Below are 17,251 nucleotides of genomic sequence, written 5' to 3'. Positions count from 1 at the left end.
ATACATGCTCGTCTTCAAAACTTTTTCCAACAAAGTGTGTTTGAAGAAAATTCGCCTCTTCAAACGGGGGTTAAAAGTTCGGGATTTGGATTTTCATTAAATTTGCCCGTAGGCGCTAATGATAATATTTTTGAACTGTTCAAAATTGAATGAAAAATTATTTAAATTAAAGTAATATATATGGGAAAGAGGTGTCTTCGCCGAGATCTTTCGACCAAAAAGAAATTTGTTTAGGACTATTCACTCAAAAGTTATTAGAGTGAGATATACAGACAGACATCTTCCCCCATCTCAATACCCTTCCTTCCAAATTTTAGTTTTTCGATATTAATTTAATTCCTGAAATACACCGCGAGCTCAGTGATTTTCTGCCGAGGACTGCAGTTTCGTGCTTATTAGCACTTAACAGCCCGGCATAGGAAAGTGAATGAACTGGAGAAGGAAAACCTCTTAAGGAAGCCAAGAGTGCCAAACAAACTGGTAGCTAATATAGAATTAGCGCAGACCAGACGAGTGAGCGAAGCAATGGTTCGGTTCAACTCGAGGATTGAAGGCAAGGCATGGTATATTCAGTAAATTACCTGGCCCAATAGCCAGGGCTAAAGCCGAAATACATGAAATACACTGCCAGCTCAGTCATTTCCAGCCGAGGACTGCAGTTTCATGCGTATTAGCACTCACATTTTCCTTAAGAGATTTTCCGTCTCCAGCTCAGTCACTTTCCTATGCCGGGCTGATGAGTGCTAATAAGCACGAAACTGCAGTCCTCGGCTGGAAATGACTGAGCTGGCGGTGCATTTCATGTATTTCTTCTTTAGACCTGTCTATTGGGGCCCGGTAGTTTACTGAATATACCATGTCTTGCCTTCAATTCTTGAGATGAACCGAACCATTGCTTCGGTCACTCGTCTGGTCTGCGCTAATTCTATATTAGCTACCAGTTTGTTTGGCACTCTTGGCTTCCTTAATAGGTTTTCCATCTCCAGCTCAGTCACTTTCCTATGCCGGGCTGATGAGTGCTAATAAGCACGAAACTGCAAGTCCTCGGCTGGAAATGACTGAGCTGGCGGTGTATTTCCTGTATTTCTGCTTTAGCCCTTGCTATTGGGCGGTGATTTACTGAATTAATTTAATTATATACTTATTTTTGACTCCCCCCCCCCTTAATATTTTTAAGACGCATTAAGCCTTCTGTTATGTCTTTTTCTTTTCTCTCTGACTTTTATTGGGAAAGTAAGCTAGAAGCGGTAATGTAGTATACACATAATTAGCAACTTTGAACTATTAATGAACAAGAAACAGGAAGAAAAAAAAATGTCATGTAACATACTAGAAGTCCACTGTTATATCAATTTTCATGTTCAGCAATTGTAAGTTAAATGTGGATATTAGTAAAAGAGTAATAAATTTTCAGAGAGCGGTTTCAACGATTTCAACAATCACTACAGATATAGAACGTCAAGCAATAAGAGCATCCTCTGAAATATTTTTTTTTAATTAAGTGAATTTTTAATACTGAAGTCCAACATATTTGTCTGGCAACGCAAACTGAAATTCTTTAAGTATTGCTCACCCTTTGATGACGATTACGTTTTCAATAATTTAATTAGATAAATTATCAAGCGTTTTATACTCGTTTGATTAACAATACATACTTTTGTTGATGATTATGTTAAATTTTGAAGGAAATTAGAGCGATATAAACTTCATTACTGATGCAAATTAAAACTACAATACTAATGAGAATTTTTGAATAACAAGAGAGTGAAATAAAATGTAATTACAGGAAAATGTTACGATAGAAGCCTCAGTTCTCACATTTTTGAAATACTCAGTTCTTCTCAATTCAATTTCATTTGTTTCGATTAAAATACTCTGCATAGAATTTAAATACTCAGTTTAATCATCATACTTCTTGAAAATGTATCCAGCGCAGTAACATTTGCAGTAATTCTTCAGTGATTTTGTTTGTCCACGAGTTTTGTCTGAAAAGCTATTAAAATATCCAATAAAAGTTCTAAATAAAATTATAGTTACTTTACACTATTAAAGAACGAGTGCAGGTACACTACGAAATAGTGTAGTAATACGGATTCTTTGTTCAGTTAAGGGATGCAATTTTGAGGTAATACTATCATTTATTTTTAAAACAACCATGTAGTCATGCAGTCAGCTTCATTCAATGTCCCGCGTCAGATTCGATGCGATAGAATCTTCATTTTCAATGCAACTCTTTTTTTTTTTTTTGTGTGTGTGTGTGTGTGGTTTACTCTAACATGGGATCATGGAAATATAATGATGGAAAAAAAACACGTTCTAAAATGGTCGAAAACGTAAAACATTAAGCAAAATAAGAGAAAGTGATAAAAATGAATGAGTATACAGTCGACTCCCGCTACAACGCGATTCGACTTACGCGAAATGGCCATAACGCGAATTTTTCTCGAGTAACGAATTTTAGAGCTAACGCTAATTTTTCGCACACAACACGAATTTTTTTGGAAGGAAGTATCTACTTCATTATTGGCGACTAAATATTGATTTCGTGAATGTTATTGCATCTCTTTCAGCATCACTAAAAGCCAAAGTTAACACACGAAACTAGTCTAGTGCATCAAATAACCACTCAGCATCTTTCATTTATTTATTTTTTTCATTCTAAATATAAAAGTCGTTGAAATATAATGGCACCTTATTGTCGCCTTCATCTAAAGTTTGTGAATATGGGAAGAAAAAGAAAGTTTCTAATATAAAATATAAAAAACGCTAAAATTCTCGATATGCTTGAACAATTACAAAACTTCGACGGTAGCGCGACAATACGTATTGAGTGAATTTTCCATACGTACAATTAAAAGTCAAAACTAAAAGATATCCGTAAAAGTTCAGAACTTAGTTTCAATATTGAAGGTTGCAGAGCAGTCCAGTAAAGTAAATATTATGAAATGGAAGCTGCTCTTGTATTGTGGATTAAGAGATCAGGAAGAGGAGATGTTGCCACAAATTGAAACGTTATAAAAGTGAAGCAAACGTTATTTAAAAATGTAGAATTAGGTAAGGATAGCGATCTGATCATAGAGCATAAATCATCACTATCTTCATTTTTTAACTCTTAAATGTTGTTACTGTACTATTATAGTTTTTCATTTTAATTTTACGTCTTTCATTCCCATTTTGTTCATCTTGAATAACAGTTTTTTATTTTTTAAATACAGTAAAAGTTCACTTCTTTATGCAAGAAATTGTAGTGTATGGTTAAGGAATGACTAAGAGCAGTTGGAGGGGTGTTTCTAAGTATTTGGTATGCTTTAAAACATTTGTATGCATATATTTTTCCCCAACGCGGAATTTCGACTTACGCGAGGAGTCTTAGAACGCATCCCTCGCGTAAGTCGGGACTCGACTGTATCAGAAGAAAGAGAAAGAAAAACGTGAAAGAAAAAAGTGATGAGCGCGAAAGAAAAAAAACTCTCTTTCCCCTACAAAAACTCCAAGAAATATACAAATTAGCAAAAATGACCCAACCAAGATGGTAGTGAAGAAACCGAGAGACACTGCTAAGCTTATTATTTTTCTTTATTCTTTAAGCTTTAGTTAGAGATATTCTGAATGACTTTAAAATTTTGAATAAGGTTCCTCTTACGCAAAAGAATCTTTTGATTAGTAGGAAACTTATAGCGTGTGAAAAAAATTCACCACCTAAATTTATCTGAAAATTCCACTTAAATTGAAATGAAAATATCACAAAATTGATGCGTGAAAAACATCACTTTTATGCACCTCTACGGAACAGTACTGTTCGAAAGTCATAAGTTGGTTGCCCTCCTCTAAGCAAATGGAAGAAATGCTTTTGATGGTCACGTATTAACAAGTTTTTGGTTCAACACTTGAACTAAAATTTGGTTGGTAACAAAATATTGGTTGATCACTTTAATATGGCATTATGTTACAGTAGGGGAGAGTGTGGTACCTTGGGACACTACGAATTTCTAAGAATCTATTTTTAGCAGTCACATTTTTGAAAGCTCTAATAGTAACCTTCACCACTAAATGATGCCATAGTAACAATCAGCATCAAATGAGTAAAATTGACGATTTTGTGAGAGAAAGAAAATTTCACGATTCCAAAGTAAATATTTTCTTCATTTTCATTTCTTGTCTTTGTAAAGCTAATCAAATGAGTTTTCTTTTGTTATAAAAAAGAGAAGTACTTTAAATAGTTTGATTAAGAGAAAATACTTATAGTGTATCTAGATTGACCACTATTTTGGTTTTTCTTAAACCACCTTGCGATTGTACCTTGGGACAGATAAACATATTGTACCTTAGTACACGTTCCAAGGTTCAACATATGCATGGTTCTTAATAATTAAGATATGTTAAGGAACATGGAACAATGTTATAGTCTTATGTACTTTTTGAAACACATTTAATTTTAGATACTCGTAATAAAATTACTCGTAAAAGAATAGAAAATTCTGGGGAAAAGTCTCCAAAAATTCCTTTCAAAAACATCAACAAAGATTCTCTGAAATTGCGTTTTAGGAACGTAAATTTCTAGTACTGAGGGTATCTCTTTGCCTAATGCCATCAAAGGAGGCCCACAATCTCATTTTTAGGACTCCGAACTTCAAAAAACTTCAGAGAGAGAATTTAATGATAGATAAAATTTCCGATTTTGGGAACTTAATTTTAAAATAATTCGCAAGGAAAGCCTCCGAGCCTCCCATATTTTTAACATCACCAAAGAAAAGAAAGCCTGATGTTGCATTTTCAGATCTTCTGTTTTGAAACATTTCGGGGAAGTGTTCGGATTCTCATTCCTTCCCCTTAAGTAATCAAAATTGTATTTCGTTACTTAAGATATCCCAAACATGTTTTTATAAACACAAAATTGTGCTTTTTTCTGCTAAAAATATTTTTTTTAAATATATTATCTGTCACTTCGAGACAAACTATAAGCTTTTCCTTTAAACGGCTCTGTAATGTTTAGCAGCACACCTGCTTTTTAAACTTTTTGGCTGTCATTGGCCGTTCAGGGGAATAACTGTTCGCAATTATGTGTATCTGCTTTCTCCCTTCCCCCTTTGTGCCTTTTTCAAAATTTTTGCCTTTCAGTTAGTTCCATTCCAAAAAGGGTGGGGGGACACCAGTGCTCTATTTGAAAAGAAAGAAAAAGTTCGTTTTCAGTTTATTTTTTAAACTTGAAATTCAAACGATTAATGTTGGGAATGAGATGCCCTTGCCTAGATCTCTCCGATAAAAAAGTTTGTTCGAATCGGTTGATTCACTCAAACTGTATTGGGAGGAGGGAGCACACAGATAGACCGACAGACGGAGGTTTCCCATCTTAAAACCCTACTTTCCATTTTTTTTTATTTTCCCCTACATATTTTTCCCATTATTTTATATATTTTTGGCTTTTTTTTCTTAGCGATATTTTTCTGATGCATTAAACCTTTTTTCTTGTTTTTTTTCTTTGACTTTTATGATAGTAGGCTCTTACTTTAATTTACGAATACCTAAGATTGTAGCGTAACAAATCCAAATTATCTTTTATTCAATAAATCCTATTCGATTTTAAGAAATCTCCATTTGATGAGAATGTGTTGTTTAATTAATTTGATCAAGTTTAATATTTTTTAACAATTCTTTTAATTGGTGCGTATGTTCAATTTCATTTTTACGCTTCGGCACATGACATTACAAGTAATGAAATGCCATTTACTAATGCAGAGCGCAATATTTAATTCGTGTCTTAATTTTCATGTACCGTAAACTAAGGCTACTTAAGCCTCCAGGGGCTACTTGAACGCATGAGAAAAAAGTGTTTAAAATCCGTCTTAGTCGTATAAAACTCAATGTATAGACTTTAAAAACCTTTTCCATGACAGGTAGCAGTACTAGGCAGAGGCAGGAGCATCAAACAAAGTTTCTGCTATTCCCGCCTTTTTCTGATCTGAGGTTATGATTGCAAGTTGTCTAAACGGTTGTTTTTAATGTCTGAAAACTTTCACATGCAGTGTTAAAAATTTTCCGGAAAATTTACGGTAATTGTTACTGGCATCCATGTTGCCAGTAACTATTATTGTAAAAATCAAATGTTACTGTAAAATTTTACGGTTTCCTCGGTAGGCCACAGCAACCAATTGGCGCTGGGATCGCTTATTTCTCCGGTATAAATTAGCGTAGAAATCAGCGATGCGTTAAGTCCGCAATTTTACAGTAACGATTACCAGAAAATCTTCCTGAATTTTTAACAGTGTGTAAGTTCATGTAAACATCTGATATCATCAAGGTCTAGATAGTTTTATGTTTGCATTCTATTTCTTAATAAAATAACAGTGTTTTAAGGTTATAGCCATATAATTAACACAGTAACTAATATCAGTTAGTAAAAGTGCACTGGTTGCTTTAAAATGGGGCTGCTTGAACCCAGCGTTCAAGCAGCACCAGACCACATTTCATCACTCAATTTTGTTGAGTAAAGTTTGTAATCTTTTAAAATAAATAAATTAGCTACTATTTATACCCGATAACAGGCAGATCTGGGGATAAAAAGGGTCCGAAAGTAAAAGAGGATACTTTGAAGTAGGAAATGTGCGGATTATTAAGAGGAAAAATTACAATTGTGTCCCGATTCAATTAATTCCGGAGAAATGTCTTAGAGTATAGCATCCGCCCATTTTGACTTAAATATATCTACTCGAAAATTAAAAGATCGTTCACAAAACAAGCATGGGCACCCTGTAGTATTTGTAGCGAGGAAGAGCAGGTATTAAATAATAACAGAGAAAGTAAATCGACCCAAGTCATTAAAGAGAGGAGTTTTCATTCTTTTTTATGTTTAAATGATGATCATTTCAATTGGTTTTAGCTGTAGTTAGATTACATTTCTTTTTGAGAAATTATGTTTGCCTAAAAATATGTTTTTATAAATGTACGTTGATTTTATATTAATTTATATAGATAATTTGCAATTTATATAAATAGTTTACTCACTAGAATGTATTTTTTTGAGTTTCTTTCAAAACCATTGGTCCTTTTTGATACCACCACCTGTTTTACGGCTTTTTCGCTGAGTAGGACCAAGTAACCCAGCGCGGGACTACTTGAACCCAATTTTTAAAAATACAAAAAATATAAAGAGTTAAAATTGATGTTTAAAAAAGGCTTAAGGTGGTAGCAGAACATCTGAAAAGTGGTAAAAATAAAGGGTATCAGTGCAAATGATGGGTAAAACCAAAAAATTAGTGTAAAACTCGCAAGAAATATGAAATTTAGGACCCGAGTATCCCCAGTTTACGGTACTGGCAACACGGTTCACTCGATGTACCAATGGAGTATCATACCAAAGTATATCACTTGTGATGTCATAAAGACCTCTCCTTGATTCCAAAGTTGGACATTTTAAAAAATTAAATAAAAAACAACTGTTGGTAAATAAAAAGTTTTTTCTGACTCCATGTTTTTTTTTACTTATGCTATCAATTTCAGTGACTAAAAATAGTATTTTTGACTGAGGGTAACACCCCCATTTTTTACTCTTAGAAAAATGTATCCGTTTAGTCTGCAATAATTAGAATGAATTTCTAATTGAAGGTTTACCTACATTTTAGCATGAACTTAGTAAAAACAGTTATAACTCAAGTTCTAAGCACCTTGGAACATGAAAACAAATTTATATGATACAGAAAAATCTGGTTTTTCTGTAGATATTTTATTCTATTTTTGCGAGCATTTTTTTGCCCCCATATTATAGAAAACATGATTTCCGGGTGATAAAATTAAAATTTGAACGGTTCGGTGGTTTTTTGGCTTTCGAAAATCCTCCTACATTCCTTCTCAGATGCCCAAGTACCTCACTGCCAAATCTGGTCAAGATATGACGTAAACTGTGGACTTGTATATGGATAATACACACATACATATAAATATATACAATAGTGTAGCTAGCATCAGTAACACCTGAGAAGGTAATTTATGGCGTCACCTCTCCCTCACCCTCCTTCCCACACAAACACGCACAAACGCAAACGCAAAAAAATATTATAATAATCTTTACTAATAATAAAGCTGAAAGTCCCTCTGTCCGGATCTCTCTCTGTCTGTCAGGATCTCTGTGACGCGCATAGCGCCTAAACCGTTCGGCCGATTTTCATGAAATTTGGCACAGAATTAGTTTGTAGCATAGGGGTGTGTACTCCGAAACGATTTTTTGAAAATTCGATTTTATTCTTTTTCTATTCGAATTTTAAGAACATTTTCCCGAGCAAAATTATTATAAGGTGGACAAGTAAATTACCAAGTTGTCATAATGTGGAACCGTAACATGGGCAAGCCGATTGGCGAGAAATTCATCATACATTATTTGTAAATATACAGGCTAACCAAAAGACCTTTTAATTTTCTACTACGGGCAAAGCCGTGCGAAAGCCACTAGTAATAAATAAATAAATAAATAAAACCACGATTTCAATGTTCAATGTAAACATGAAATTTATACAATTTACTGAAACAACTACATAATTTGAGTTAAAACAAAATTTGCGGTGGGCTAATGAACAAAAGTCAAATAAAAATTATGAATGTTTTTTATGTAACTTGCCTTAGACGCGTACATGTAGAGCTGTCGCGAGGGCAAAAAAACTAAGGAGATGAATTTCAGCATTTATATTTTTCAGGAACTCTAAAATACTTTTTGTGTGTCCCTTTCCCGCAAAGTGAAGAATGTCAGTTCGCGCAAATGCAATCCCTTTCCGTTTTTTATTGATTAAATATAAGTAATAATGTTGGGGAATTGTTTTTCAGTATAAGACTGAAGTATATAGTACATTTTTCATAAACTCTTAAATCCAATTTTGTATCAGCCCATCTCCCGTAGCGCAGATGCCCCTCCCCCCTCTTAAAGGAACTGCGTTTGATAGAGTAAGCATAATTTCCAATATTGGGGAAATTTTCTGAATTGAAGTTTTTATATTTTTAAAACTTGCAATTCTATTTTGGGTGACACCCCCCAGACTGGTGACACACGGGGAAACCCACCACTCTTCCGTTCCACCGCAGACACGCCACTGATACATATTCATACACATACTCGTATATTATATTTGTTTTATTTATATGGATTTTTTAATGCACAGTTAAATATTTAATAGAGCAGAAGACTTGTGAGAATCCTATTGTGTAATGAAAATTTGAAGAACTAATATTGAAACGTTCTCAACAATTTTAATTTGTTTTCCAAGCCGTCAAGCATAACATAAAATTTTTATGTTGCGCTGACTTTTAAAACTTCTTTTACATCTACTTAGCTTTTATTAAGAAATATACCAAATGATTAACTCTTCAAGTCAAAACACTCTAACTCAAAAGTACCTGACTAGTGTAGTTATTATCAGAAAGTTTTAATAATAATAAAAATACAAGTTTGGTAGCCAATGATATTTTATTTTATGTAATGAACTCTTTACTTCACTTTTTCCCATTCTCCATTCTATGTATGAAAAAATACATAAATATATATTAAATGTTATAAATGCATTCAAAACAAGTCCTTACTAATCTAAGTCTTGAAAATATTTCAAATGATCCCATGTATCCGTTTTCGCGTTTTAAATAGTCATTACTGAGAAAATGTTTAGTGTGTTAAAAGCAATGTTTCAATGTGTATTATATAGATAAGGAATAGTTTTGGAATGACTCCAAACCGGATATACCCGTCCGATAGGAGTGAGGTGGAAAATATAAAATCAAAGGCTTTGCGATAACAGAATTTCCATCCTTTTTAATGGAATTTTTAAGCAACTTAATGGCTGTCCATTTAGCTGTTAACATTATGTTCTAATCATGAAATTTCAGATTATGTTTTCCATTGTGCGAGAGTTTGAACTACAAAGTAAGAATATCAATTTAAAAGTTCATAAAATTTTGTAGATTACCCTTGGAAAAGTAAAAGATACTCTAATTTCAGAAAAAGAAATCTTTGAAAGGGGCACAATCTGCAGGAAACAAAATCTGAGTAGTTTTGAGAAAGAAATTTGCTATAACGTATGTTGACGTTTGTACGAAACTCTTACTACTGAAGACTTTCAAGATACCAAGGGAGGACAGTTATGATGTATTGAGAGGAGTAGCTTTGGTGTGTGGGGGAATAGAGAGTCATATCCTTCCCAACTCTCGCCCCGACCCCCCCCCCCCCCCCCCCCCCATGAGATTCAAAAATATATGTATGAACACACATGTAATGGTCAAAATTGCGCGTTTCGACCTTTAATTTTGAAAAATTTTATATGAACACCCACATTAAAAATTCTCTCGCTACGTCACTGGATGTAGACACCGTGTTTTACGTACATTTCAATCATGTCTGAGCTTTTTTTTTTGTCTCCATAACCACTTGTATTTTTTTTTTTTTTTTTTTGGACCGTAGTAAATATTTATAGCTGTTGAAATGCTATTAAATTCAAAAAGAGTTTACTAGAAAGGTAAAGTTTTGTTTTATTTCACAGTTTTTTAAACTATGTATGTCTGTTAATAATTGTATTGTTGATAATTTAATAACACAATTAAGTTTTCTAGATTGTTACTAAATTCCATGTGAATTGAAGCTAAATATATCTTCAAGGTCAGCAGAGGCCAAAATACGTGCATATACGATGTCTCATTAAACGTGCATAATATTTTCTGACGATGGCCATTTTAAAAACGAATATACTGTTTATAATTAAAATAATGTGTAATTATAGCACTGCATTTAATAATTGTTTTTTACGTGACGTGCAGGCTAAAATTTAGAATTTAATTCTATCTGGTCTCCCGATGACCCATTTTTTAAATCCTCTTTTTATTCGAATTTTTCGATTAAACAAAAGTTGTCCGGTATCTTTCACTTTGGTTTATTAATGTTCTATCGTACTTATATTTAGTCAGTTCCATACTGAGTCCATGTACTTAAACGCATGCTTCTTAACTCAAAGTGATAACTCTTTTTAATCAGAATTATTTTTCAAAAATGGGGAAAAAGAGAGGTAAAGAAAAAAATGCATTAAAATAAGTAATGCGTATTAGTTGTAAAATATTTTTTGCTATAAAAATACGCTACAAATTTTATATCTTACATTAACAATAAATATAAATGCCGAGTTTAGATATGTGATTTAAAAGTTCTGTCTAAAAAACATTATTACATTCTATACTGTATAATAATTAGATTTATGAGAGGAAAAATGTACAATTCACGAAAAAATATCCATTGCAAAAATTTAGACATAATCTAAGTCAAACAAAATATAAAGAGCCTTGAAACATGTCATGCATTCAAATTTTAATCCTAAATTCACTATTTGAAGAAATTCCCAATGATAAAGAAGAATGATAGATTTTGAAACATTTAATTTTTATAAGAAGTTTACTATCTAACTTTAAAAATGAGAGTCGCACTCAAAAATATAATTGAAGATATTTCTCATTTTATTACTCAATTTTCTCCGTCAGACTATCGTAAAACACTTCGCAATCTATTATTTAAAAAGAAGTATGCTTGTAATTAAGTTCACGTATTAAAATTTCATTATTATAAAACATTAATCCGGCTTAACGTGCTTTTATGTTTTAGTGAATAAAAAAAAATCAGATTGCTTTTTAAAAGTGTTATTAAAAGTCCATCCTCGAATAATAAGGTTTTATGTTTCACATCTTAATTGAAATGTACGATGGATTATTATCTACTAAGAGGTTTAACCTTGAGCAAATAATTCTTAAATCTGAATATCTTGTAAAAGGAAAAAAAGTCCTTCAAATTATGTCAAATAAACCAGATTTTAAATTAGTTTTATGATTTTGTTACTTATACTTCTAAATTTAAAACATGAAGCAATGATACAATTTATATAATCAAAAATGAATTAGCTGCAGTTAATAAAAGCAAACGGACGTGGTATCAATATGGATAGTAAAAAACCATAACACTAAGAAGACAATCTTAGCAAAAAATCTTTGAAAAATCTCTAATATTATGTAGCAAACAGATTTGTACGTTTCATGTAATGAGCCATCTTTTTTTTTTTTTTTTAATTCTCTGCTTGAAACTGATCAAACCTAGCTGTTATATGCAGAAAACAGCAATAACAAAAAAACTTGAGTTCTACATGTAATCCTTCATTTAATTTATTCATAATGTAAGCTTCCAAAGTTCCAATATTTAAATTGTAAAGATTTAAATTGCGAAAAAACAGAATCTAATGAATTAATAGAAAATTGATTTTTTCTAAGAAAATAAAAAGGGCATATGGAGTTCCTCCCTAAATACTACAAGTAACCAAAGTAAAACTTTCGTATATCATTTTAAGGAACATTAAGGAACAGTTAATAAAGATAAGAATGATCAGATATCAATTAAAACTTCTGACGATATGGATGGCAGAAGATATTTTAATATCCTGTTATAAAAAATAAAGTGTGTTGGAAACTTAATATACTTGAGTCCCGGCTTAAAACCTTAGCTACCCCAAACTGCTAAAATTATATCCCTGATATATTGCAAAACAAGTGAAATATAGCCTTAGTTTCTGGTTTCGTTAAAACATGACAGTGATAAATTTAAAAGTTTAAATTGAAATTTTAGTTGCAATACAGTTTATCTTTGAACTGAAAAGAGAGGCTAAAAATTGAGACATTTTAAAGGGAAAACCTGCTCACGTGTTGCAGAGAATTTGTATTTGAAACCAAATTCTAACAGTATGTGAAATGTGTACAAAAATTGCCACTTAAAACATATAAAATTATTTTTTTTAAACTAAGCAGCTGCGCTCTTTATTTTTATTTTTGCAAAAATGGCTTTGCACAGAAATTGTCAAAATGTCAGTTTTAATTGTCAAGATGTTTGTAGAATTCAGTATTCGGGAACTGTACGAAATATAAAATCACATTGCACTAAAGTAAGTAGATATTTTAAATAATTAATTGTAAACTTTTGGATAATTAATGTCAAATAACTCATCCATCAAGCATTTCCACATTTCAGCAATACTAATCGGGTTAACTAAAACTGATTTAGTGTTTACTTTCAGCAACTTGAGCCTTAAAATCGCAAAAAGACTTGATTCATTTTTAAAATTAGATTATATACTTGGACATTGACGCATCCTTTGTACAATTCAAAATCGGCTTAACTGAGAAACGTTGTTCCTTCGTGAAATTGTAAAAATAAATAAATAAGCAATTTACTTCATTAACTGGAAAATGTATATCTCTTTTTTTAAAAATAAGGTATAAAGTAAATCCTTAATAATTCTATTCAAAAGATACACAAGAGTGCTGGTAGATGGCAGCCTACAAGGAACAAATGATAGTTCACCTCCCCTACACATTCTTCGTTAGAGCAAAACTCTCCTGAGACAAATTGCTGCAATTGATCTTTCTCCTTCCCCTGTGACTTTAATCTTTCAACGTAGATTTCTTAGATTAAACTGAGATACTTTCAAAGAAATGAGCTATGATAGCGTTAAGCTCTTTAATCATTATTAAAAATTCATATTTAACAGTCGCGGGTGGATTTTTTTAAGTGCCTGTAAGTAGCACCACCTGATCGCGAATTCTTATGAAGTGAAGTATAAAAGGAACTTTAGTTTCGAAAATAATTGCGACATAAAATAATTTACTAGGCCATTAAAATTAGATGTTAAAGACTGGTAAGTAAAATTTTAATGGGCATTGCGTTGAATGAACGCTGATTTTTAATATCAAATTGCTCGTATTCAAATTAGAAATTTGGGTTGCGTTATTTTCCTACGTAACTTTTTTTTTTTGTTTTTTTGTTAGAAGAGATATATCCATTATCCATCCCTGAATTTAGTTAGAAATTTTTATAACTACTTTATTTCAATTAAATATGAACATTTACTTTAAATACGTATGCGTGTAAAGTGTAGAGGGTTTTATCGTAACATATTTTCTTTCTTTTAGTGTAGCATTCAACTATTGTTAACGAAGAATAAAACTCACTTGGCCGATTGGAATTAATTTTATTCAGGATAAAAATGTGTTATTAAATTTTTGCATTTTTACTTTTGAGGGTTGAAGTTATTATTTTTTTTTTCCTAAGCGAAGTTCAAGAAATTAAGTCTTCTCTAAGCGAAGAAAGAAATAAGTTTTAATTCACTCAAAAGGCTTCTTGATCGACTAGACGGAAGAAGTATGAGTAAGAACAAAAATATGTGCTTTTAACATTTATTCATTGGACAAAAGAGAACAAATTAAAACAAAAAATTCTGGAAATCAAAGGTGAGAAGGTTTTACGTTTTGTATAAACAATCCTCTTACTTTTTATTCTTTGTCATTATTATAATTGTTGTTGTCCACCTTATTTTTGTAATAGTCGGACTAATTTTTACAAGCTGAATTGAGGCTAATATGCTTTTTGAATGGATGAAAATAATATATGAATGAACGTGCATAGCGTAGTAGATAAAAACAAAAAGGTTAGTTCTAGAGGAAACTTTGACTGCAAATGTTTTAAATTAAATGAATTAATCAACACACATTGATGCTTTTCTTGAGTAGAGTGAAGCAGCATAGCACTTCCGCTTGTAATAGGTTAATTAAACTGCCTTTATAATTCAACAGTCTCAACAGCTTAGTGAGGAGGAGGGAATAGCAGCCCAAAGTCTTTGATTTAAAGCCTTATTGTCGAAATTATCTTGATAGTATACATGTAAGATATGGTATGACTAGAAAGTCCACCCAGGAGAAATTATAGATGTATTAGCGTTGAATTACAAAGTGAAAAGAGTACAAAGAGCAAAAAAATAAAAAAATATATTTACTTTTTTTTTTAATGCAGTTTTTTTAAGAGGACTAACTAGATATTCCTTTAAAACACCACATGGTAAGAAAACTCATGAGAATCCTTTCAGTTGTTTTTTCCGCATTGAAGGTAGGGGAAAAACAGTATTACGACGCAGCTCAATTCGAATGTAATAAAATATTGATTTAGGTCTTAGTTTATGGGTATGAAGTGTGATATTTTTAACACATAACAAAAAGAAGTACATGAAGAGATAATTGTATTAAGTAAAAATTCCTCAGAAAAATGCATATTTTGTTAAATTAAAAATTTAAAAAAAAGAAAGGAAAAAAAAACTTCTCCACTCAATTCTTCACGCTTTTCTGGTAAATGATGATGGTAATAGAAATATATGCTAAAAAGGACAAAACTAAAAGTTGAACTTTTTACTAAACTATACATTATTAATGAACCCAAAGCATTTCATGAAATCAAATAAAAAACATTGGTGCATCAATTTACCAACGAAGCAGAATTTAACTTGGAAAAAAAGACTTTTAGTGTAAAAACTAGTACTGTTTTACTGCTAACGACAAACTAAACTTTACACAACAAATGAGATACATAATTCAGAAAAATATTTTTAAAAATCTAACTGTTGAGGAAGTCTTGCAGACAAATATTTTCAACTAGAAACCAATTGAAATTTAATACAATGATAATAAAAGAATTTTGCGTAAATCTTCAAAATGTACATTTTTTGGCGAGTTGTAATTCAAAAAGCAATATTTATTTTACTTAGAACCCTGGTCAAGGTCATAGAGATAAAACCGCTACCTGAATTCCTCCACTTACGAAAACAAAACAAAAACTAACTGGCATATTGACTCTAATTAAAAGTTCAGGTTCAAGGTTGCACTTTTATTACAGTTTAAATAAAGACGTAATTTTTTCCAATCCGAAACTTAATTGTAATCTAAGAAAGCATATTGCTGTAGAACTTTTAACTGATAAATAAACTGAAAATCAATGACAGTAAATATTTTTTCCATCAGTTTCATGATGTATTCAAAGTACGAAACATTCTTAAGCAGGTAAAAAATACCTCTTGAATAGCATTTATTTTATCTCAAATCGTTCCAAAATAGTTTTCTCAGTATCACTAAAATAAAAAATAAAACGGAGCCAAAAAAATATGAATAAATACACAATATTAATAAATAAAATGCATTATTTTTGATGCACTTATTAGCTGGATCTACCCAGAAGTTTAAGGGCTAGTTCAATAAAATATTAAATCCTGAGGTAAATAAAAGTTTCCTCATGATTTCCGAACTTATCCTGCAAGCTACAGAAATATTTCAGAGCATAAAAAATCAATGAATCAGCGATAGTAGTCTTACACCCACTTAAATATCACTAAAAGTCTCAGTATCACTAAAATAAAAAGCAAAAGGGAACCAAAATAAATAATAGTAACAAATAAAATGCATTGATTTTTGATACACTTATTAGCTGGATCTACCCAGAAGTTGAGGACTAGTTAAATAAAATATTAAATCCTAGGGTAAATAAAAAGATTTCGAGTTTCCCTGTGATTTCCGAACTAACCCTGCAAGCTACAGAAACATTTCAGAGCATATTAAATCAATGAATCAGCGATAGTGGCCCGCTTAACTCACCTGTTATTTCTGCCGATGCATTAGAGGCGCCGATACCGATGGCATTACCGGCCAGGGCCGACCCGCACCTGGCCACCGCAGCCAGAACCATCAACACGGCAGGCAACAAAGGGTGCCGCCGCACAAAAATTGTATCCCGTTCCATAGCGGCACAAAACTGGACACACATACACACAGCGAGTACTATCCTTTTGCCCAATGATCACACAATTAAAACAGAAACGTTATAGTTGATTTTTTTTATAAAGAAATATTATTGTTAGTTTTCTTTTTTCCGTCGTGCGGCACACGAACGAAGGAATGAATATTAATGTGTACTTTTTTTTTTCTTCTCCCCTTACACTTCCGATCACTTTCCAGGGGTAGTTCAGCGACCGCTTCACAGAGCGCGTGTGGCGTGTAGCGAGGCCCGCTCGCGCAACCGAATAAACGGCGGGATGAGGGGAGAGCTCTGCTGATGATGCTAGCGGCCGGTCGGTCTCGTGTGGACTGGTGGCGCCCTCTCGTGAACCGGTACAGACAGAAGGATGTAGGTGATGCTGGATGATCTTCCGTTACGCATGATGAGGAAATTATAAACTGCCACTATGAAACAGTCACGCCTGTACGTTATAAAAGTTACACTTTGAAGGCAACTGCCCTTCAGGGTTTTCTTTTTTACCGGTTCTCGGAAATAAATGTTTTTTTTTTTCCCAATTCGTTTCATTGAAGAAATTTCCTCTAAGCTCAAACGCTCTGTATTTAAAGCATGCCTAAAGTCGGAGGACTTAAAGGGGTACTATCT

At 32.3% G+C, this 17,251-nt stretch overlaps 1 protein-coding gene across 3 annotated transcripts in view; it reads right to left on the bottom strand.

Moving 5' to 3' along the window:
- The window catches only part of LOC129226602 (hemicentin-2-like), a 542,319-nt gene extending 525,445 nt beyond the window's left edge, over positions 1-16,874 (bottom strand). For all 3 annotated transcript variants that reach the window (XM_054861230.1, XM_054861231.1, XM_054861232.1), the window contains exon 1: positions 16,468-16,874. In XM_054861230.1, coding sequence (XP_054717205.1) covers positions 16,468-16,636 — 169 coding nt within the window. In that variant the 5' untranslated portion in view covers positions 16,637-16,874. The remainder of the gene's footprint in view (positions 1-16,467) is intronic.
- Positions 16,875-17,251: the final 377 nt, after the last annotated feature.

This window comes from Uloborus diversus, chromosome 7 (assembly GCF_026930045.1).
Source record: "Uloborus diversus isolate 005 chromosome 7, Udiv.v.3.1, whole genome shotgun sequence".
Lineage (NCBI taxonomy): Eukaryota > Metazoa > Arthropoda > Arachnida > Araneae > Uloboridae > Uloborus > Uloborus diversus.
The sequence above is the reverse complement of the archived record's forward strand: the minus strand, read 5'-3'. Positions and strand labels throughout refer to the sequence as shown.